Source organism: Calypte anna, chromosome 1 (assembly GCF_003957555.1).
Source record: "Calypte anna isolate BGI_N300 chromosome 1, bCalAnn1_v1.p, whole genome shotgun sequence".
NCBI classification, from domain to species: Eukaryota; Metazoa; Chordata; class Aves; order Apodiformes; family Trochilidae; genus Calypte; species Calypte anna.
The window spans coordinates 59,466,760-59,491,375 of NC_044244.1; the positions used below are offsets into that span (position 1 = coordinate 59,466,760).

General features: G+C 39.9%; 1 protein-coding gene across 1 annotated transcript in view; it reads left to right on the forward strand.

Annotated features, from left to right (window-relative positions):
* PTN (pleiotrophin) overlaps positions 1-23,149 on the forward strand; it is a 79,385-nt gene extending 56,236 nt beyond the window's left edge. The window contains exon 5 of the mRNA XM_030467929.1: positions 16,143-23,149. Within this exon, the coding sequence (XP_030323789.1) occupies positions 16,143-16,195 (53 nt within the window). The 3' untranslated portion in view covers positions 16,196-23,149. The remainder of the gene's footprint in view (positions 1-16,142) is intronic.
* The last annotated feature ends 1,467 nt before the right edge of the window (positions 23,150-24,616 follow it).

A 24,616-nucleotide genomic window follows, 5' to 3' on the forward strand; every position in this document is an offset into this window, starting at 1 on the left:
GCATAAGTGGGAACTCAGGAGCACAGGAGATTGTACTTCCACAGCCTTCCCTCAGTTCTGGGCTGCTTCTGTCTCCCAGCTCTCAGGTAGACAATATTCCTGAGATGTGTATGCAAGGCAGTCTCACACACAAGAGCTGAGCTAAAGAGTAGAGCTTTGATTCTAACCTTAGACCACCTGTACTGCTACTAATTTGCTGATGCTCACTAGACCTCCAGGATACAGATGCTTTTCCTAACTCGCCTATTGATGGGAATACACCAATGATCACATTCAGAAATCTTTTTATATAACTTTTCTTTAGCATTCAGTAATGACTATTTGGAAGAAGGGACTGCTTTCCTTCTGGAGAGGTAGTATTGAAGGGATATTCTGCTCACTGCACACTGAAAAGAGGGTATGGGGTTGTTCTGCATCCTTTGAGTTGTGTATTCATTATTCAAAGATAGCAGGAAGGAGAGTACAGAAGGTGTATTTCTTATTTAAATGCAATTCACGGTGTAATTCCTGGTACACAGGAAAGCATATGTCCTGTGTTTGTATTTCCAGGTGTCCCTTAGGCAAACTTATTTTCTTTTTAATCGTTAAAGACTTTTAATATACTCTTTTGTTGTTGTAGCAGGTGTTACGTGTGTAGGATGATTTATACTGAGAGCTAAAACTGTGATATCTTATTTGAGATACAGAAGTAATGTGTTTTAAGTGGATTATACAAGCTATGCTATCCTGGCATTTGTTTACTTAAAACCAGCTAGGTTTAATACATTCCAGGCTCTGAATAGCTGGATAAATATAAAAATATATTTGATTAGGAGTCACAGGTGCTACTGGGACGAGCAATTTAGAAGTTGGGTACAATGGTGCACCATCAATCTGAGGAGAACCTGCAGGTGGCCTGCTCTGCATGTGCAACCAGAGACACCTCTGAGGTTTCAGATGTTTCTGTGTGTGTGCATGAATCCATCTGCTTTGCAGGCAGCTGTAAGTGGTCTTCCTTGCAGAACATCCACGGGGTCATCAGGTAAACACTGATTCTAGAACCTGTGAAGGTAATGATAAGCTGTGAAATATAAAGGTTGCAGCTGCATTTAAAGAGACCAGTTAATTTCATAGAATCACAAAATGCCAGGCTGGAAGGGACCTCAAGGATAGTCTGGACTGACCTTTCTAGGTAGGAACACAGGTTAGATGCAATAACCCAACACCTTGTCAAGCTCAGTCTTTAAAAATGTCTATTTCTTGAGGCATCCACCACTTCCCTAGGGAGATTATTCCAGTGTCCGACTGTTCTCATAGTGAAAAATATCCTTCTGATCCACTTGGGATGTCCACAGGAGTAACTTGTATCCATTGCCCCTTTTCTTTTCCATGGGAATCCTTGTAAAAATGGAGTCTTCAACTTGGCAGCCACCCTTTAAGTACTGGAACTGGACTTTTTTGAATTGGCTGCAATGAATATCTTCATTTGGGGATGGAAGTGACTGGGTGAGAAAGGGAGCTGTGTGATTTTATTGTTTATGGTAAGATGCTGAAACGAGTCATCCAGGGAGGCTGGGGATGCCCCATCCCTGGATCAATTCAAGGCCAGGTTGGATTGGGACTTTGAACACCCTGGTCTAGTGGGAGGTGTCCCTGCCCATGGCAAAGGGGTTGGAACTGGATGATATTTAAAGTAATTTAAGCCATACCATTTTCTTATTCTCTGATTAGTTCATGGGGAAGGACTTTTTTTTTTTTTTTTTTTTTTTTTTTTTACCCCTGCTTAAGCCCCTCTGCCTTGTTCTGCTCCTGCTGGGTCCATATATTCTATCAATGGCTGTCAGAAGAGGGGAGAGAGGGAACAAGCAGAGCACTGATGCAGTGTTGTTTGTGAAAGTACAGGATAATTTTCAATTTATAGTTTTAAAGGCAGAACTTATGAAATTGCTGGACTGGAGTTAACTTTAACTGATTCTAGATATGAGTGAATTATGGCTGAGACTGAAACTCAGATTGTGAATGACTACAGCAAACGTAGTTATGTGGCTTGACTTAATTAGGAAACCTAACTTGATTTGAAGGACCACAAAGGGAGAAATAGGTACAAATGTAGGCTTGTGATCATAATAACTGTGGGCAGAAATTCCGCTCTCCTGATTTGTGTTAGAAATCTCATGGCATCTTCCTGCATGCCACCTGCTCCTTCATCTGCTGTTGGCATTTGCAGGACTAGCATGTATGGAAGTCACATGCTTGAAGCCTTCCTGGGCCCTGAGCTAAAGATATGAAATCCATATTGCAGAACTGTGGGTATAACTACGTAGGAACTGCACTGGGCAGTATCTTGGCAGCAGTAGGAGGAACTAGAATAAGAAATTAGGTCAAGCAGATTAATATTGTGTGAAATGTGGCCTACTGAACTTTCTTTGAGTTAAAAATCTGACTGCTGGGGTTAGCTGGAATCAGAGTATTTCTGTTTTCCTCCTAACATGAAGGAAATAACAGGATGGAGCAAAGTGTCTCTCCACCCACATCTAGATAAAGGAAAAATTAAATTTTATTCAATTTGGAAAAACTAAAATTTATTCAATGCACAGTTAGAATAGGATCCAATTTAGTTCATTGGAGATGAGAAGATCTAGATTATAGTCTGAAAAACTTGGAATCGGCTCCAAGTACATATTACCCTCCCTTTTCACCCCTAGCTTCACTTCAGTGAAGACTACAAAAAACATATGATATATTATTTGGAAGCAGCAAATGTTTCTCTGAGGCACAGTGTTGTATAAGGTCTGCATTGATATGCAGCTAGACCTGTAAAGGCCCATCAAGTGCCATACATGATTGCTTGAAGTAGAGGGGCAGTGTCTCTGGCATTTGGGAGCCCTTGCAGCAGAATAGTAAGTGATGGGCTTATTGATTACAGGAATCTCTTCTACCTCTAAACAGTTACCTTGCTGACTTGTGTGTACTTCAAGAGCTGCATCACTGAATACTTCTCTGACAGCTATAGGCTGGGAGTACCAAAAGCAGATGTGAACCGACTGAGAATAATATTGCACTGCAAAATACCAGTATACTCAGGAAAAGGGTTGTTTTCATGGTTTTCTGGACTAACCCCCTTCCCTGTGCTCTGAAATTTTCATCCTATTGGGTCACATTTTTAACCTCTCCATTACATCGTATTTCCTTATGATTTCATATTGTAAATGAGGTAAATTCACCTACTTAGTTTCCTCATCAACTGTATTCTTACATATCTTCTATTGCTTTTTGTTTCTTGCCATCTTTTAAAGCTAAAATCTCTGATTTAAGTATTAGGCTACATAACAATTAACTCATAAGAATATACTCTACTGGACCTACCAAATTCCTTCTATTGATGCAAAATTGTATTTGTATTGTACACAGCATTCCAAGCATTTTCTCTACAGATTTGTGTTGAAAGAGAAAATATGATTTTAATGCTTCCTTTATTGCTCATTACACTCACTAAATAACCTAAATAGGTTTTTCTTTTGATCCCTGTCTGCATGTGGAGTCAGTATCTTTATCTGGGACCTTCACAATTCTCCCTCTTGTATTTTTTTCAAAAGTTAATTGATGTGGTTAGTTTAGAGCCCAAAAAGGTGTGTGAATAAGGCACATTATTTCACCTAGGCTTGCCCAGTGGAATATCAGATTGTATATCAGATTTCACCTGACACATTTCCTTAGTGTGGCTTGGTGTCATAACTTTCTCCTCACCTTCTCTGTTCTTTCAGAAGATTGCAAGTAAATTTATGTTACCTGTAACTGTGGCTCTTCTGTTATTTATCCACCTTTCCAGCTCATGAACATGCAGCAACTTTGCTAGCATGATGAATCCTGTGTCTCTCACTTAACTGTTCTGACAAAGATGACTGCTGTTTCATAGGGGTTTGATCTATGCTTAACAAAATTGAAAATTATACCTGCAGAAAAATCCCAAGGGTTATAATTTTGCAGATTTTCTGAGGAAGGTATATTTTTGTTTTCTTAGACCTTCTATGAATTGTGGCAAAACTTCTGCTAAATTAAACCAGGAGATACTCATTACCCTTGGGAATCAATGCCTGCCTCGAACTGATGATCTAAGCATTTTTATGGATTTGCTTTATCATTAGTCATCATTCATGGAAAAGCCTTGAATTTTGAAATTTTTTTTAAGCACTCTCATTATTTTGGAAACAAACCAAACAAAAAGTATTATTTTTTTTCCTTATTAGCAACTGCTCTGTCTCAGTATCTTTATTTCTGAGCAGCTGACATTTAATATGGATTGTTGTCTGCAATACACAGACTTTTTTGAGCTCAGTTAGTTCCTTGCTAGAGGAAAATATTTAGAGAAACTCTGATGTATCAGATTTAAGGGGGAGATTAGATGATGAATTGGGAATTTGGATTTTATCTGGAATTCTAACGAGCTCTTTTCTCCATAGCTTTACTGAGGTGTTCTTAGATTGGAAGACAATAGTTTGGTCCCGGGCTGCTAAACTGTAGTTAACACAGGATGAAAACTGTTGCTTGTTCTTGAAAACTGTGTATTTGGACAGAGAGATTGTCAGCAATGTGACTGTAATATCCCAGACACCACGATTTGTATATTTAGTACACAAATGAGGTCATGAGAAAGCCCATCACAAAGGCCTGAAAGGATAAAAGGGTAATTTTTATCACAAAATCTCAGCAGAGGCAGCCACCTCCCCTCTAGCACACACAATTGCATATTCTAATCAGTGTCTGCAAGGCTGGGGATGTTCAAGGTCTTCCTAAACTATCTTGTCAGATGTGAAAGACTCGGGCATTTCTGTTTGAGTGCCTGATCTAATGGCCAGCTTGCACTGAAGAGCAGAAAACCCTCCCGACAGTCTCCATCTGCCCTACTTCATGGCCACCCAAACTTGATTGATGGTTGTTCAGGTTCCAGCCAGCCAGCAAGTAAAAGAATAGGGTATTGTCAGGATTCAGGAAACATTTTGCTTGAACTGCTGAGAGAGGAGGAATTTATTTTTATTGAGCTGGGTTGCCTTATAGGGTTTAGGGGTTTTTTTTCCCCTTTCCATCACTCCCTGTCTTTCTCTTTCCCTGTAACTCTTGTACTTTTATGTATTTATTCTTCTGATTAAGATAAAATTAAAGAGAATAAGCAGTCTTCCTGTTTTTTCTGCAGTGTACCCTTAATTTTTTGAATTATGCTCCTTTCTCATAAGTTTTCTACCTGCTTCTATTTAGTTATTTTTCTTAAATCTCACCTCTCAACTTTTTATCAATTTACAGTAGAACCTACGAGTTGCTTTATCCTGGCTCAACTCAGTTCTTGCAACATAGAAAACAATTTCAACTCAGGTTGGCAAAACCTAATGCTGCTTACACCACTGTTGTCTTTAATGATTGGGGTGACATCTAAAGATCACATCCTCCAGCATTCAGTTTTGGAAAGTTTTCTCACATGAAGGCAAAACCTACCTGAGTTGTTAATGGCTGTAATTTCTTATTATACAGATCAGCTGTAGCATTTGAGGGTCTAACAAGGTGTGAGTGCAGTTTATCATGGTTGGCACCATGTGTGTGCTACTGCAGTGCACTACTCTCCAAGTGTATTTTTTTTTTAGTTCCATATTGCTCGAAGAGTTTACTTGAGAGTTTAGTGCAATATAAATAATTTGCCCTACATTGTTGGGTATTTTAATTTAGAAATCTTTATAGGTAGCAATTAGCTAATCCTCTTATCACTCCTTGGAGCTGAGAAAGCACAATTTAAAGCAAAGGAATAATTCCAAGTCTGAAATGCTGATTTTTCCAGGTTGAAACAGTATCAGTGACAGGTTCAGGCACTCAGGAGCTGTTAACTCTTAGGTCCATGCTCTCAACTAGTGGTTGCTGCTTCTCTTTTTCCAAGGCAGCAATTGCAATTATCAGAATGTGATGATTGACTTCCAGGTGGGTGTCTGAACTTCTGTATTTAACTACAGCCTTTGGTTTGGTTGTTAGTAATCTCAGTGGGCTTAAAGCTGTGTTTTGACACTGCTTAACCTTGTGTCTTCTTATTGAGCTCGGTGTCAGAACATAGGGCTGGACTTTTGTTTGTGAGCAAGCATATCTCTGTGCTTACTTTGGTGCCAGGAGCAGAAAACAATGTGGGTTTTGAGCACTACAGTCTTGATTTCTACCTGCAGTAAAGACATCTTACTCATAGTGCACTGCCAGGGCAGGCTGACTTGCTTTGATGGGGTGACTTGGTGACTGGCAAGGAGCTGCCAGTGATGTCTGAGTGAATTGCTCACCAGATAAGCAGCTCTTCATTGCTCGCTCAGCCAAACTTTATGCTGCACTCATGGAAAGGACCACTAAGATTTTGCATGGTGGGCAATCTGCTTTTTCCAGGCTGCCCTCCCTCATCTCTGCATTTGTGCAGCAATGAAATGTCTACTCCTAAAGAGTAGCTGGAGAGGACACAGGGGAAAAAGAAATGATCTGTTAGGATTGTGATTTTATTTTGTTTGAAAGGTGCTGGTGTCTCCTGTTTGGGCATCACAATCCCACTGTTTCTTCCTCTGTAGGTTTCAGAATTCCTCATCTTTAATGTAGCTCATTAGTCATGCAGGAATGCAGCTAGTGCAATAATTAGTATTACAGGAGGCAGAATAATAGGATCTAAAACTAATTAGATATAAAAGTGAGGGATTTTCTCATATTAGGAAACAGCTGCAATAGTTAAACAAAAACCTGAATGGCTAAACTGGGAGGTTTTTCTCTTTCTCTAAAGGATGAGGCAGGTTTATTCAAGAATGGCCTCTGGCAATGACTGGGAGCCTGCAGAGAAATACAGTGATCTGAGCTCTTCAGGGCAGACACTGGCAGTGGATGCCCAGTGGGAGCAGCATAGTTGGCTGTTATTATTGTTGCTATCATGATTATTTGTATTGCATGAGTGCCCAGAGGCCTCAGCTAATAAAGGGTGCCATTGTACTAAGCACTGGATAAACATTGTGAGACACAGTTTTGCTATGAATAATTTATGCCTTATGGAGTTAAGAAATGTAAAAAACCAAGAGAAGAAATGGTGGTCCAGAGGATTGGGTACTAAGTGCTTGGTCGTGTTTCCCTGTGCCCTTTGCTAGTCTGGAAACTTTAGGCTAGAAGACACATCTCAGTGATTTGGCTCCTGCTGCCATAACATGGGGAAATTTTTCTCAATTTAAGCGAGAACCAGAGTGAGCCATATAAGAAAAATAAACACAATGGTAGGTATTGTAGTGGGAGGAGCCTTTCTTGCTCCTGAGGCTCAATGAGCTGCTGGCCTCTCCATTGCCTCGCACCAGAGTGAGCTGAGCTTTCTGTGGGTGTGTGTCCCACCTTTATTGGCCCCCTGGTAATAGGGGGCCTGCCCTAACCAGGCACAGGTGGACTCACACCCACTCTTTGGCAACTCGAGGCACCTGGTTTATCTTGTTTCTCTACAAGGTATGGTGTGGACCAGCCCCAAGCTGCTAGTAAACTTCCAATGCAGGATATAACTAGTAAGTTTAGATGTCTTTTAATATTTGGGGTTTTTTTCCTTCTTCCAGTTCCTTATGTTTCTTGGAGACTGTGCACTGTAGTCTCCCTGAAACTGCTTTTCTACCTTTGAAAAATTATATCGCTTGGATAAATAATATGAATGTATTGTCAGACCATAACATTATATCAGTCCAGCTGACACAGTCCTGACATGGTTGCAGGAGAGGGAGAAAGAAAAATATTTTTTAAAAGAAGTATGTTTTCAATTTTTAGTTGTTCTGCAGCTTTTACAGGTGTTTTTGAAAATAAAAGTTTGGCAATTTTCATCTCCATGTTTTCTCATCCCTTGATTTGTATTTCAGATCCTTTTTTTTTCCCAATGATGTGCTACCTCAAAATAAGAAAAAATAGTTGTGACAAAGGTTCTTGTTTAACCCTCTTGTGCCTGCAGCATCCACCTTTGTGGATGAAGTTTGCATAGCCTTGTGTGTGCCAATTCTTTTACATGCTCACTGGCTCATTTTAATAGCTTGCAAGAGCAGTTCAGCCTCCTTGGCATTAATCAGTGCCCTTGAGCCATGAATATGCCTGAAGCTGTGGGACTTGCAGTGATAAAAGATTTTGTTTCCTCTGTTTGCTGCTGCTTCTCATCTGCCTCTGGTAAATTTGTGCTGCTGCTTCTGTAGGATATGGACTTTCTTACTGTTCTTCATCATGTTCTATGCTCAGCATAAGAGTAATCCAGTCCCAGGTAGCTTTTCAGCCCCTGTCTATGTATACAAGATCCCTCTTAACGCCAGTGAGACAGCTGTGGGCACAGACTGATACATTCAGAGCTTACTCTCTGCACTCACATGTCTACAGGAGACTGCTGAAAATAATTATTATTAATTATTAATTAATTAATTAGCATTAATAATCCAATTTGGAGACTTGGGGACAGATTTTGTCCCCAAATGGGGACAGAGTGGTTGGAGAGCAGCCAGACAGAAAGGGACCTGGGAGTCTGGATTGACAGGAAGCTGAACATGAGCCAGCAGTGTGCCCAGGTGGCCAAGAAGGCCAATGGCATCCTGGCATGTATCAGGAACAGCGTCACCAGCAGGTCCAAGGAGGTGATTCTGCCCCTGTACTCAGCCCTGGTAAGGCCACACCTTGAGTACTGTGTTCAGTTCTGGGCCCCTCAGTTCAAGAAGGATATTGAGGTCCTCGAACAAGTCCAAAGGAGGGCAACCAAGCTGGTGAAGGGACTCGAACACAGATCCTATGAGGAGAGGATGAGGGAGCTGGGGCTGTTCAGCCTGAAGAAGAGGAGGCTCAGGGGAGACCTCATTGCTCTCTACAACTCCCTGAAAGGAGGTTGGAGCCAGGCGGGGGTTGGTCTCTTTTCCCAGGCAACTCTCAGTAAGACAAGAGGGCATGGTCTTAAATTGTGCCGGGGGAAGTTCAGATTGGATATTAGAATTTTTTCATGGAAAGGGTGATCAGACATTGGAACGGGCTGCCTGGGGAGGTGGTGGACTCTTCGTCCCTGGAGACATTTAAAAAGCGACTCGATATGGCACTCAGTGCCATAGCCTAGTGACTGTGGTGGTAGTTGATCAAGGGTTGGACTCGATGATCTCTGAGGTCCCTTCCAACCCAGCCTATTCTATGATTCTATGATTCTATGATTCTATGATTCTATGATTCTATGATTCTATGATTCTATGATTCTATGATTCTATGATTCTATGATTCTATGATTCTATGATTTGCATTTACCTGTGTCTGCAGAGAAGCACAAAGATGACACATTGAGGTAGTTTATACGTCAAACTGAGATCAGAAAATAGACATTTAGTAAAAAGCTGTTTGTGATTTACTATTATTAGAGACCTCATTTTATTTAGGTAATTTTTTGAAAAACTCTGAAAAACTGCCTGCAAAACTTCAGCAGTAAGCACAGACAGGATATCCAGGAGATAAGGAGATGGCGACAGAACATGAAATGGAAGTGTAAAGAAGTGGGGGGAAAGCTTAAAAAGAAAGGAAATTAAGAAGTGGAAAAAGAAAGGACAGAGAGAAAGGAACAGAGCTTTCTCTCTGTTTTAGTGCTGGGCATATTAATGACCAAAATTAAAGTTTTCTCATGAAAATCCTCACCTTCAACAAATAACCTCTTAAAAAAACCCAAACCCAAACCAAAACAAAAATCAACAAAACACCTTCTTGTAATTCCTGGTGAGTTTTATGTAAGGATGTTAAAAGTGAATGGTTTTTAGGTCTTCCATCCTAATATCAGGTTACAGCAACAACATATTCTGACTGTCTAGGACTGTTTCAGAGCTTTGTGTATGTTTTTAGAATAAATTAGATTAATTGCTCTCCGCATTTGTTTCAATTGCAATTCCAATGAGAAAGAGAACGAGTGAAACTTTTTCCATGAGTGGCTCTTCAGCCCATTTTCTTGTCAGACACATTAGTGTTTGTTACAGGCATAAATCTAAGTGTTCCCCATTCCTAACACTCATTGCAATGTGCCTTCCTGGCTTATACGGTGCACCCTTTAGATTTTAATTGAGTCCATCTTGTGTTCAACTGGGAAAAAATCCAAGTCTATCCAAAATGGAAATGTAGCAGTGAGAAGCAGAACAAAACCTGCTGGAGTGTCTGGGAGAGTAGAAACAGTGAGAAAATCTTACAGTCAACTAGAGCTATTCCTTAAACAGCACAGAGCTAATCTATAGCATATACAATAAATTGTAATATACTAATGTAGTAAAAGTCACATCAAGGTCATTGATTTATTGGAAAGTTGCCTTTTATTGCTGTTTATCTAGTGAAGTATTGCTTTTTTTTTTTTTTTTTTTTTTCCATCCAGTAGAACTGCTTTCATTCATTTTGGAACAAAATTGCTATTGTAATATAGTTTTCCTTTCTTCAACTCACTTGGAATACATAAATGCTTTATATAATGCAGGAAAACGGGAGAAAAATTAATTAGATTATTATGAAAGGTTCTTTTTCTCTAGAAACAGAAGAAAACCATATTTAAAGAGTATTTCAGAAATCAAAGGATTTATTTCTTACAACCATTGAAGTCACAAGATAGTACAGTTTCTGTTCCTAGAGAGCAGGATGAAGCTTTTTAAGGTGAGATTTTTTTCCCCAAGGGATAAAATCCATGACTTTGTCAAGGTTAAGACTGCTCCCTTCCACACAGGCTGGTGTTTTATCCCCAAAACTCAGAAGTACCCTGCACCCAATGGCACCATTGCTCTGCACCACCATAGCAACCTTATGTTTTGGAAAATTTGCCCCACTGAGAGGCAGAGAGCCCTTTAGAAAACCTTCCTTGCTCTCTACTCAATGGGACTGAGTAAAAGTTCCTGGGAAAACTGTGTTCTGAACATCTGGTACTGAAGTTTTTCCCTCTTCCAACAGCACAGCATTTGGTGGTTTGAATGATTTATGTTGTATTGCTGCTGGGGACATTGCTTTACTTTTATATATTGGAGTTCAGCAGTGCCATGAGGGAATTGTTACCTTCTCCCCAATAAATGAAAATAAATACCTGCAAATCTTGTCTTACAAAGCTTGGCTTCCATTAAAATTTAATTCTTTCCCTTTTGTGCTTTATAATTAAGAGTGGCTTCAAGTGGAATGTGGCTTCTGTTCACCATGATTACTTTCCTTTGCTGCTTGAACAGTAAGAATGAGGCTACAGACTAAAGACAGCTATTTAGAGAGGGTTGCTGCCATTCCAAGTTGCATAGGTAAACTTCTACTTATCAGACTGATTTGTTTACTCAGTCAGATCCTCACTGGATTTTTTGTAAGCAGTCATCATGGACCCACTGAATTGTGCCCAGTGCTAATTCATGACCACACACTTTTTAATCCTGTAGACAGTTCTTAGGCACACAGATATTCATAGGGCTGTTCAGGTGACAAATGATTAGATAATGCAGTGTGTGTACAATGCCACAGTTCCCTCTTGCAGGGGTATTTGAGCAACGTAGCTTGAGGACTTTTATCTTGCTGGAAGTGCTCTGGAGTTCAGAGGGGAGTGGGATGGCTGTGCTTGGTGGCTGTGCTCTGCAGGACTGCCAGGTATGCTGAATTTCCAATTCCAGTGTGCTCTGGCCTCCATCTGAGCAAGAGCACCATGAGGCAGCCTCTCCCTGTGGAGTAAAAGTGATGGAGGAAAGCGTCCTCTGTAAAAAAGGCACAAAAATTGAAGACTGTTTTGTCATCCTCAGTAATGCTAAAGCATATGTAGCTCACTCTTCTTGTACTTCTGCTTTGATATGAGGATGCCCAGGGATCATAAAGCCAAATGTTTGGTGAAGGAAGATTGGTCCAGAGTGGCAAAGGTGTTGCTCCTGCTGCTGCCTTCCTCAGTGTGGCTGTGGGTTGAGCCCTGCTGGAGGTGGGAGAAGAGTTTGGCTGGAGCAGGAACACACCCAGCACATTCAGAGCAGTAGGCAAAGAGCTGCCCTTGCCTGTTCCCTCCTCTGCACAGCCTGCTCACCTTGAGTGTTGAGAAACAGTGAGTGATAACACCCTCTCCCACCTCAGTGCTGACCCTGCTTTTGGTATCTGCAGGAGACATACATTGGGTGAGGCATTCAAGTTCATGCGTTTAGTTGTACGTATCAAATGGATTTACCTTCTCATCATAAAGTTCAATACTGAGATGATCCAGTTAGTGGCCCACAGGAGAGATGTGTCCTGTAGGATAATTCTGTCGTGGTTAGCCACTTAGACCTGCTGAGCAAGTCCCTGGACTAGCCAAAGCCTGCTCTTCCAAAATCCAGGGTTTTCATTCTGCTTTTCACTTTGCTTCTTTCTTCCTGGATCCTGAACTCAAGGTAGCTCATAAAGATCCCTATGACTGGTGTTTGGCTCAGCACTGAAAAGACCTGATTGCCTAGCTTTAAAGCAGATGGTATGAGCAGATTCAGATTAAAATTAAAATTCTGTGTGGTCTGATGGGAACCTGGATTTTATCTGGTCAGGTCATCTCATCATAATGGCTCTTGCTGTTATTGGTAGCACTTGTCTGTAGCAAATACATTCCCTGTATCCAGTGCACAGCTGATGCACAGATCCCCAGCTCTGCCTTTGCAAATATTACATTAATCAGGTGGGTAAGGTGAAGGGGGCTGCTGTTGAACCAGAGTACTTGCAGATGGCAATGTTCTGCTCAGGGCAGTCCCTGCTCACCATGTTGCTTTTCTTGCTTCTTTCTGGCTCAGCAGTGAGTATTGCCAAGATAAAGCTTCTTTGCAGAGCCAGTGAAATGTGGAAAACATCATAGTGGCTTCCCCATGGTAAAGACTGTTTCAGTGGGCACTGATTGACAGGTTACTGTAATTTCTGATGGCAGGCTGGAACCACAGGGATAGGTCTTGCATCAGTCTGTTCTAAGTGGAATTGAACTTGGGTAATTTTCACATATGGAAGAGAAATCTGAATGTGATGATTCTTAAGAATATATCTAGGGGATCTTTCCTTCACTTAACTAGTAGATACCTGCAGCTGGTGCTGGGGCATGGGACTGCTGAGCTTTCAGGTAATTGGCATTGTACTCCCAACTAGTTAGGGTTTTTTAGCATGGTAGCAGTTCTGACCCTTTCAGTCAAGCCCGGTTTCCTTGGGAAGAGAAGTGCTGACAGGCCAAGTGATGAGGGTGAAATGAATCTGAGTGTGGGTGTATGAGCTGACGGGGTAGCATGTTGTAAAAGTTGAAGTACCGGTGCAGGGTGAACAGAGATAAGGACAATGAAAGTGTGAATGGCAGAGATGCAAAGAGTAGCTCTGAGCAATGAGGAAATGTGAATATAATACATCTTGTAGAAATTTTATACTTTGTTAGCCATGGATATACTGTAGCCTGTAGCCTGACCATGGTCAAACCAGGTGGAGAATAGCTGCGAACAGACTTGTGCATGAGGCCATGGGCAGCAAAATTTTCATGGATAAGTACCTAGGTATTTGTGTTTGTGACAGGATTTTTTAATAGAGCCTAAGGCCCAGGAAATATTTGGGCAGTTTTTGTTTTTTTTTTTAATTGCCACAACTCTGAGGATGTATGTTATTTCATGGAGCAAATGTGCTTTACATCAGTACAGCTTACCTGTCTAAAAGATTAAGCTGTTGTGGTGTGAGAGGAATTATGTCCCACATATAAGGATTCATGAGGAATTAAGCAGCATCCCTTATCTTTGTAGGTAGCCAAGTTTGGCAATTTGGATGATACACAGATTATCACAAGGTAGACAACAGTGAGAATTGAGCTTTTGCTAACAGGAGCAAGTGCTGACCCACATGGGCCAAGTGCAGATGAATAAACAGTGGGGTGTCTGGTACCTCAAGTCGAGTGCAAGGCAGATGGTCTTTGAGGACAGGTACGTGATGTGATCACACAAATCCAGACCAAAAACCCTCTCCTGGTGGTGACTTGACCCTGACTGTGAGCTGCAGATACTCTTCAGTAGAGTCCTGTGATCCCACACAAATGTATCTCTTCTGCTTTCAGTAAATTTAGTTGAACTGTGGAGAGTGCCTTTCTGCTTGGGCTGTGCCTAAATAGATTTTAAAGATTCAAGTGCCAATCTGATTGATTAAATGCAGCTGTTGCTTTCAGAGAAAGCGGTGCTGGGGGTAAGGGGATTGCAAGAGAGACTGCAATTGGTACAGAATCCAGGATGGTCAGTGATGAGGAGAGAAAATTAGATGAAGTGGAGGGCATGGGGAAAAAAAGATAGGAGGGTAGACAGAAAAATTTGTAGAGGGAAAAAAGTTTTAGCTGAAAGTAAATCTAAAAAATGTCACTTTGGATTTAGAGGTTGTAATACAGTGCTGAATTCTAGGAATATCTCAGGACTGTGGGGTATGCACAGACACATATAAAAAGCAGGGAGAAGAGGAATTATAGTTAATTGTCACATTTGCAGATCAAAACACACTGTATTCTTTTCTCTTTTTTTTTTTTTTTTTTTTTTTTTTTTAAGGCATTATCCCTTTACAGTTTAAGCAAAGTTTTTGAGGGAAAGAGAATGTAGAGCAGATCATGTGACTAAAGGTAAAATTGGTATTTTGTTTTGCTTTGACTAAAGTATTATTAGAAGCAATTTTTGTCTTGTTAAAAAGATGAAGAAAAAAATCTTGGTATGAAACACACACACAGAAAAACAACAATCAGAGAAATGTGCAAGTCTGCCTTCTGGTGGAGGTACCTTGGCCCTGTCCATAGTTGAAATATGTCAGTGTGGCTCCTTTGGTCTTAGAATCATAGAATTGGCTGGGTTGGAAGGGACCTCAGAGATCATCAAGTCCAACCCTTGATCCACTACCGCTGCAGTTCCCAGACCATGGCACTGAGTGCCACATCCAGTCTCTTTTTAAATATCTCCAGGGATGGAAAATCCACTACTTCAAGTAAGCTGATTTTGGTTTTACCAGAGCTGATTGTTTCTTGGTCTGCGTTACCCAACCCAGTCAGGGTACTGAGAATCGTATTCACAAAGATTTCCATCTTAAGGTCTAGTGCTTGTCTTCTTATTCACAGCAATATTTGCTATTTAGGCACAGATTGCTTTGTTGGTTTATTTGATTTTGGGTGGGGGTTTTGTGTGTTTTGGTTTGGTTAGGGGTTTTTTTGGGGTGGTGGTGGGTTTTTTTGAGAAGGAAAAACCAAAGGAGGAAAGTGAAATCTGGGTTAAGGCAAACAAGACTCTACTTTCTCTTTTGGTTACAGGAAAGATTCTTCATAGAAATTCAGTTTTTATCTCTGTAATACCTGTGTTTTGTGGTGATATCCACAGGGATTTATTAATTTTCCTCCGTTGTGATGTGACATGTGATGCAATAGTACTTAATCCTTATAATTCATATTAATTTTCAGGCTCATCTCTGAATTTCCTCTTCCTGTACACCACCACACGACTATAGTATGTTGGAAATTACCATAGATGATGGCATAATGTATAAAGTTCCACTTGTTCCTTCCCATTATTTCCTTATTTACCCCGAATTAATCAGAAAAGCCCCAAGTCCCCTCCCAGTCCTCTGGGTACCAACTGGCTGGACACTCCAGGCCAAACTTGAGTTGCCTCTCAGGCATACGTAGGTGTTTGTCCCAGACAAAGGGGAAAGGGTTGGCAACAGAGAAGCTGAAGAAACAAGTGAGCTTTCTCACCACACTCTGGAGTTGCTCTGATATTCAGGGAAAGCCAAAGACTAACAATGAAATAGAAAGGAAGCAAGGGAGGGGTGTGTGTGTGGGTAGTGTGTGCAGAGCTTTCTTCCAGCTCTCCACTGAGCCATGACCTGGTTTCTCCAGGAGCTGCCTGCTGTTTTCTTATTTTCCAAGCAAGTTCCTGAGACAATGATTTGCATGCCAAACAGGAGCAGATACTCAGAGAGACAAAATTCTGAAAAGGACATGCATCCACCTTTCCATCTCCTCTAGTGCCTTGATAGCTCCTTTTTTTCCTTCTTTTCCTCCCTTTTCCACTTCCTTTGTTCAGAACAAGGGAAGAAAATTAGGGCTTACATGGACAGAGAAAACAAGGGGAACTCTCAGGGGTATTGGAATTTATTGCAGTGGCTGCTAAACATTGATTCTTTTGTGGTTATTGTTGTCTTGACAGAATCCAAGAAGAAGAAAAAGGAAGGCAAGAAACAAGAGAAGATGCTGGATTAATGGAGCCAACTTGGGCAATGTGAGAAAGGGACATCAGCAAACATGATCAGTTAACAGTTTCATTTATACCTAGGCATTTTATCCTAAAATTATTTATAGCTTAATGGTACCATAGAAGGAAACAAGCAAACACAGAAAAAAAATATCCTTTTTTTTATTACTTTAGTATTTTTAATGTATAACCCTAACAACAATTTTTAGAGGCCTGTAACAAAGGACTCCAAACTCATTTAGAAAATTATGCCTATTGTATATTGAATGATGTAGACGTTTTGAAAATACTTTTTTCTCAAGTCTTGCCATAGGTCTCAATCTGGTAATTACTCACTGCAAGCAGAACCCAAACCTGAGTTTGGAGCTCCGCTGAAGCCAGGAAGTCCTCTGTGAGCATAGGAGTCTAGCTGGATGCAATTATATTTAGGATTGGGACCTTATATCTGACAAAACACATACTTGTTTCTTAACTTCATATTACATCTGGATAACTGTGTGAAGTATTTCTTTCAGGAGAGGATGGGGGCATTTTGTTGGGTATTTCCAGGCATTGAATTTTTTTGATGTGTGGTACACAGTCATTGCAAAATGCCTCTATCTTTGGGTAAAATCCAGTAGCACCCCTATCCTTAGCCATATTTTGAATGTTGGCAGTAAAAAATCTGTAATCTTTCACCAGCTGGATAATTTTTCCTAATTTTTCACAATTTTCCAGCAGTGTTTTTTCCAAGTAGAACGATATCAAAACTTTCCATCTTTTTAGCATATCAACATTTGTGGATGGCAGTGACCTCTGTTTTGCCTATAAAAGCTGAAAAAGGCTTTCTTTTATTTGTTTATTTTACCAGAAGGGAGAATATCCTTTTCATAAAAGTCCAATTCAAATTGTTGCAATTCTGCCTGACCCAACTCCCTTTTGTATCAGCGGGGATCTTCCTGTTTATTTTAATGTTAGGTGGTTGAAAAATAGTACATCTAGTGGGAAGGAACAGAAGAAATCTATTTGGAAACAGTTACAGATAGTTCACATTTTTGATCAAGAAGGGGACGGTTTGTGGGACTTGAAACCAATAGGAATGAAATTATTCTTTGTTTCTCTGTTAGTAAAGCTGAAGGGAAATATAAGACCAGTACCTTTTGCTTTCTTCCGTTTTTATATAATCAAAAAGTTCTTGGAAAAACTCGGTGAAAATAAAAAATTTTGTGAGGGTTTTTTTTTTTTAATGGTCTGCATGGAAAAGAAAGAAAAACAAAAACAAATATAACCAGCTGCTTTTCAGTTTGTTCAGTTTTACCTATTCTCAGTTGTAAGTCCTGAGAAAAGTCAAAAGTAGAGAAAAGATCTGACAAAGGGCTGGTCTGTCCCCAGGTAAAGGGTTGTCTACCAAACTAAACAACCAACAGACCAGATTTTTTAGAGGAAACATAAGGGACTTCAGTGCCCAAATTTACTTCAATTAAATACATCTAAACTCCAAAAGTTAAAACTCAACAGCAAGACATAAGCTTTACCATTTGTGTAGGCTGCAGGCTTGCCTGCTGGTCAGGAGGAATTGTTTCCCTTGTTCTACAGATACCCACTGACTTCAGCGAAGCTGCAGCAGGCTGTGTTCATCTGAATAAATCACTTTGCTTTCTTGGGATCAGCTTGTAGATAAGATGAGAATCTTCTTCTAGACTTGTTTACCACTCCCCATTTTCTATGCAAAAAAAAATTTAAAAAAAAATTAAAAAGCAATCAATAACAAATTAAATTGTGGAGCTTGCCCTCTTTTTTCTCACACGAAGAATATGGCTAATCTGAACTCACAGTGAGGCAAGTCCTTCTGTAGACATTCCCAAACCCTTTTGAAGCCAGCTAGCCAAGGCTGCACATAGCTCAAGATAGATTAGCAACAGTAGTTCCCAGACTCCTTGGGTGTGTTTTGCAGTCTGTATTCTTTTCCTTGTTATTTTGACTCCGCTGTTACACATACCTGAGCCAGTGGTATAGTTAAAATGTCCCAAACATGGTGGACATGCAATGACCAAATCCAATATACAGCATAAAGTCTCATATTTAGGTGGTTCTGGGTACTATTTTGTTTGTTCATGGTCTACGCAGGTCTACCAGTGCTTGTGCCTCTGGTTAAACTCATGCATTGGTAGGTCTGATCGAAAGCAAAGGCAGAAAGAAGCTTTTTAACTCACCAAAGGTCTGTCTGTCCAAATGCTGCATCAGTTCACTTAAAGTGGTTCAACTTTGAGTGTAACACTGTTGCACCATTGTCTTACACATGTAGTTCACTTTTCACAGGGAGCTGGCAAGAGCTGGGAATGACGCTGAGGCCAACAGCTTGACTGTCCTTCAGTAAATCTTAGGTGTGATTTCTGATTTCCACTCCCATGAGTAAGAAGGAAATAAATTCCCCTGTGTTTCCTCTGACACTTTCTAGCCTTTAAGATTGACTGCCCATCTGACTTGTTAAAGGAACATAATCAATATTTTTTGAAGGAGGCCAATCAAGGTCCCATTGTTGCAATGGTGGTGTAGGGCCTCCATGGAGAGGGTTTACAGAAAGCAAAGAAATAAACAAAAAAAATGCCATGTTAGGACCAGAAGAAAGCTCAACAGTCCTGGTAGCAGAGAGTGTGAAACAGCAGAAAACTTCCTCTGCATGACTCAGCCACAGTTAATTGGATCTATATTGGCATCTTACTGTTGACATTAATTGGAGTTGTATCTGTCATAGCTCATATCCAATGAATGAAAATTTCAATAAATCAGCAGAAAGCATTCCGTGGAAACTCTGGCTATGCAGATGATAAAAGTAATTCATGGCAGAACACAGAGGAATGTTGAATAGGATAGATCAGTCAGAGCAGCTCTGAAAAGATGTACCTGGTACCTAACAGAAAGAGTTGCTTCACTAGTGGCATTATAAAGAAAGCAAGAGGCAAATATCTGAACAAAACCTCTTCCCACCTCATCTTGCTCAGTTTTCACTTGAGTAATTTTGAAATTCCTCCTTATTTTCTTTCAGATCATCTACCCTCCCTCCTTTGGGAGAGCAAGCTTGTCTGACAGTGCTGTGAGGGCGGCTACTTCAGATGAAATACGTGTTTTGCCCTCTTGGTGCTATCCTGCTACAGTGGAAAATGATTTAGTATAGATGTTTTGCTTAGCTAGTTTAACAGACTGAAGCTTATTTCATGAATGTCCCTCTTGAGAAATGGTTTTTGTCTTCATTTTCTACTTCTATAATATGGTATAATATGTCAGCCTTTTTCTGATACTCAAATCTCTTGGTAAAGAGAGAGCTGAGCTGCTGATCATCACCTAAGAATGAATCTCCATACAGATGCTGGATTCTCACAAGTTAAAATTATTGGGAACTTGAGTATAGCTCCCTTCTCTTTATCTAGGCTAAGCCATGCTTCTAAGCACTTAGGACTGTCTGTATCTTGATCCAAAACAATATTTGAGGTTTGGAGCATTTTCTAATAGAAGTGTTCATCTTGAAAGAGAATCATGGCTTGTTAGCCTGACGTAATTAACACACTTAAGTGCAGCAAAAAGGCTCCAGAAAGGGAAAACACTTGTACATGCAAGTAGATACCAAGCTGTAATTTAATGATTCTCATCTAATTCCATCATAACATTCTGGACTGTACTGTTTTTCGAAGGAGAAGAATTAGGAGAAATGAAAGAACAATAATTATAGAACATATCAACAGTGTTGGAGACTTTGTCAAGAAAAGACAGATATGAAGTCTGGAGCATATTTTACAAATTCTTTTGCATGCTTCTCAATTAGAGAAGGCAGAATTTCTCACTGGCACATTTGTTTTATGCTTTGCTTGATTTGTGCCTTAATAAAAACTAATCAAAAGTAGAGTATCACTAAAAGGACAGAGAAGTCCCATTCCAACCTCAAAAGAAGGTGTCCACCAGGAGGCAGCATCAAAGGGAGACATTAGTATAACTGTCTTTTCTGGTTCAGGAGTGCAAGTTATGATGATGTTGACAGGAGAACACAAGGAATTTCTTTAACTTTGGTTTATATCCTTCACCATTTGGCATGTGGCAATGAACAATTCAAATAAAGCAAGGACTGTTAGGATGAACTATGGGGAAGGTCATACTTACAGAGCCTGTTCATGTGAACAGACCTATAATGCTCCTGAAACTAACCAAGCTGCTAGCAGGGAGCATTTGAAGATAGACATTGTATAGCATTCTCCTTTTGGTGTTTTTTTGTTTTTTTCTTAATGGATTCCCATAACATCTGATGAACTTCCTCTGTTTAACGTCAATGATGAGGGTGATAGAAAAGGCAACCTGACTTGCCTTCAGTCTAGGAAATGTAACAACATTAATGATGTAAATCAGCCACTTTTCTAAAGCATAATATTGGTGAAATACACCATTTTGACATGACACAATAGTGTTGCACAGCTCTGAAATTATTACAGGAAGAGAAAGCAGTATGTCAGTGGAGGTTGGTATCTCATATGCCATCTTTTCAACTCTCTAGGACACCATCTTCTGTGAACTTCTGACTGTGTTCTCTTCTTTGTGGGGACATATTATCCTTGTTCTCTGCCTTCCTCCATTCATCCTTAATTTTGATAATGTTGGTAGTTGTAATGTTTGTAAGGCACTCTACTTCTCAGTCAGACTTCTACAGAAACTGCTTTTCCTTCCCTTTGCTTGAGGTTGTGTTTTCTGTTTCTTGCTGGATTGTTGAAAAACAGGCCCAGCAAGCCCCTACCATCAGGTATTTGTCAGTGTCCTTCTAAGATTAAAAGACACAGTTGCAACTTATTGATTAAGACGATGACAATGAGCAAGGAAATAAGAGAATGAACAAAGAGATTCCCTGGATTCAGTGGGAAGATGTCTTGCTGGTAAAACCTTTGTCACAGCTCAGCTTGGGGAAGGCTTCCTAGAGGACAGTAATGCATCCCATTTGATCGAAAATTAAGAGACAGTGATGAAAGAGTGCTTGCCTTCGAACAGAAAAACACCTTAGCAAGATAAGCAGTGATAAGAAGCTGCATGCTTTCCCACTGTGTCCTCTTTTAGCATCAAATTAAAAAGAAGAGACGTAGTGCATGGAGCTTTAGGGACAGTGGAAGACTTTCCTGGCCAAAGTAGATTATGTAGAGAGCCTCTTCCAGCCTATGGGTATTCCACTTGGAGAAGGTCTTGATAATCTTCTTTATAGAAGCAGATATCTTTGTGTGCTTTTGGACCAAAACTAAATGATGGTGTAGTCTAATTTTCCTGATGTTTCCTTTTTGCTACTCTTTAAAAATGGCAGTCTGCCTTGTGGCCTCATGCCTCTGAACTGAGCAGCAATGAGATATTACAAGAGAAGCATAGGAATCCAACTATATTCAATTATTATTATCTCATTGGTGGGGCTGTGCAACCCTTTGACCCTTTCTGCAGCTTGCCATTTAAATGTGGAATGTCTTGGGGGTCACAGCTGGCCAAAAACTCAATAGGTATCTTGTAGCCTTTAAATTGTCTGGCTTTGAGAGAGTTGCCTAGGAAAAAAATTGTCCCTACAGTTCTTACTCCTTTCTTTCAAAAACATAATAACAAGCAAAACCCACAACAAAACTGAAAGGACGTGTCCAGTGTATGAATTTACGAATGAGATAGAACAGAGGCTCCCAAGCATTCTGATTTCAGACGGTTGTTCAAAGGTAAGGGCTGTACAAAAGCTTTGGCCCTGAATTCTGTGATGTAAAGCTAGGAACATGGATAACCTCTGTCCATATCCACTTTCATTCAACTATGCTGTTTGAATTCTCTCACCCTAATCTACCTAACAATAGGACATTATTTAACTTCTTCGTAAGGTCTTTCACTGCACTTCCCATATTATACTGATGTAGTTATCTAGATTTTTACAGCTGAAGGAAATGGCTCTGATAATCCAGAGTGTGTTGTGATTGCTGAAATGACCTGAAGCAGAGGCAGGCTAGTACTGCAGCATTTTGAAAAAATAGAAAGCACCTAATGGGGATGTCAGGATCAGACACAGCAGCTCTTTAAATATACGTGCATACATACTCCATATATATGTATATATCCATATATACAGGGAAGCAAATAACAAAAAAAAGTGCATCTGTAACTCAAAACATGTCTCACAACTAGTGCTGCCATGTTTTCAAGCTGAAGTAGAAGTGGAACAGCTTTTTGTCCTCTGTTGTTATTTACACAAGGACACAAGAGTAGTAAATAGGAAGAGCTAAGCTTCTTCCCACTTGCCAGCATAGCAGTTTAAGGACAGCTGTGTCCCAGGAAAATGCAAAACACATGCCAGTGAAATGGCTGGTAGGGCTTAGTGTCAGAGTGATGTTCTCTTCTGTCACACCAGGTATATGGAATGGCTTTGTTCAAAGCTTCAAAGTGGACAAACTTCTTCAGTTAGGTGTAAACATAGAAACCTAGGCAGAAAAAGGCTTTTCTCTGCCAATAAAAAGTGTGGAAAATGGAAAGCAAAAAGGTGGAAAAAAAATAAAACAGAAATCATTTTAATACTTGTAGTTTGGGCGTTAAACAGAAAGAAGTAATGAAAGCTGAAATAACAAATTAAAGCCTGACTGTCGTGTTCAATGGATTTCTAATTCTGTATATATCTATTAAACCAGTGCTATATGGTATCTTCTCATGGGTTACTCTCTTTTCCTATTCCTTTTCCTTTTTTTTTTTTTTTTCCAGTTTGTATATTGATTTTGTAAGCTAGCAGTGTGTTACCTTTTTGATTTTTTTAAACTTGTATGAAAGCCATATATCCGTATTGTAGAATGAAAGCATTAAACCTGTAACAACCCTTAATGTTTCCCTTAGCTCTGTGGGATTGTGGGAGGCTCTAGCAAATGTATATGTTTACCAATTGTATCAACATAATTTACTTGCTCTTAGTGGCGATAAAGAATTAAATAAACTAATACACAAAAGTGTGGTGTTCTCATTTGGTTGTGGAAACTGGGAGAGGAGGAGGGGACTTCAGAACATTCTTAAATTAATTTCAAGAGTTCTTAGTGGTCTTTTCTTATTGTACTAATTTCCCACTGAGCTATAGGTGTTGCTTGTCACAGAAACACTTTTCTTTTGATTATTTCAGGAAAAGTTTTAGTTGGTATAGAAAGAAATCTTTCAGAAAATGATTCTAAAAGAAAACACCTCTTTGGTTTGTGCAGACTGAAGTCTGCCCCAAGTTCCTGACACCTGCCAGTTCTAGAAAGCAGCTTGTTGCAGTATACAGCTATTTCAGCCTGCACAATATTGACATAATGATGGGTTACAGTTTAGGAGTTTGATCTCATTTAAAAAAAAAATTATCATCTAAGTTGTAGAAAAACCTTATTCCCAGTCCTGTCATGCTCAGTTGTTTTACGTTAACAGTGTCTTTAATGAATCTGTGTGTTTAGTGAGAGGTGATTAAGCACCAAGAGTGGAGCAAAAAAGTTAAATGACATTAATGGACTAAATAGAATTAGGCAAAAATTCAGGTAATTTTCAGTGTATGTCTCCTTTCTTTTCTTTCATTACCCATTTTTCCTAAATCTAATTTCCTTTCCAAATACTTTTCCTGGTTTTGTTTCTGTGTCCAACTACTAGCTAAAATGTTAGAATAATTAATTACCCCATACAAGTCATCCCATCACTCACAGCCAAAAGAGGGAGATGCTTCACACTGTTTACAAGACTAGAAGATTTATACAATCTTTTGAAATTGTTTGGAAGAAAGTAAAGGATCATAAGGTATGAAAACTGACAGTGCATTCTTCAAACCACTCATGGACTCAGCAACCTAAATCCTGTCATTGGAAGGAAGGCCAAGTACTCACTGTTGTTTAATTGCAACAGAAAAATTTTAATTCCTTTTTAATATGTTCCTTGGCAGTGAGTTGCAGTTTTAAGTTACTGAGTAATGAGGAAGTTTTAAGATGTTCTTGTTCTTTCATGAGAAATCTAATCCCATCAGTAAGGCTGAGGGTTTTCTTCAAGTCATTCTGAGCTTCCCAAAGTTCCATCATCCAGGGCACACAGGTCTCTGTTGCCTTCATGGAATAGGGTTATGAAAGGCTGTCTCTGTCTTTACATGGCCTCTTTCTGTTCTGTGTAGAGTACATGAATGGAGAAGAATTTGTGCAGAAAAGACTCAAGTTCTTCTATCACTCTGCCCCAAACTTCTGAGTATGGTGGCACATTAAATGGGTCTATGGATGCAAGAAGGGTGAGTGGGACAAGAATTCCATGCCAAAGTAGCCATTAGGAGTGTGGAAACCACTTTGAGAACTGTAAGACCCCAGGGCTTCAACCTATACATTACTGCAGCTGAAGTGAAAAACCTGCTTGTAATTCATCAGCCATCTGATCATGCAGAGGGTAGAACTGTAATTAATGCTTAAATGCATTCT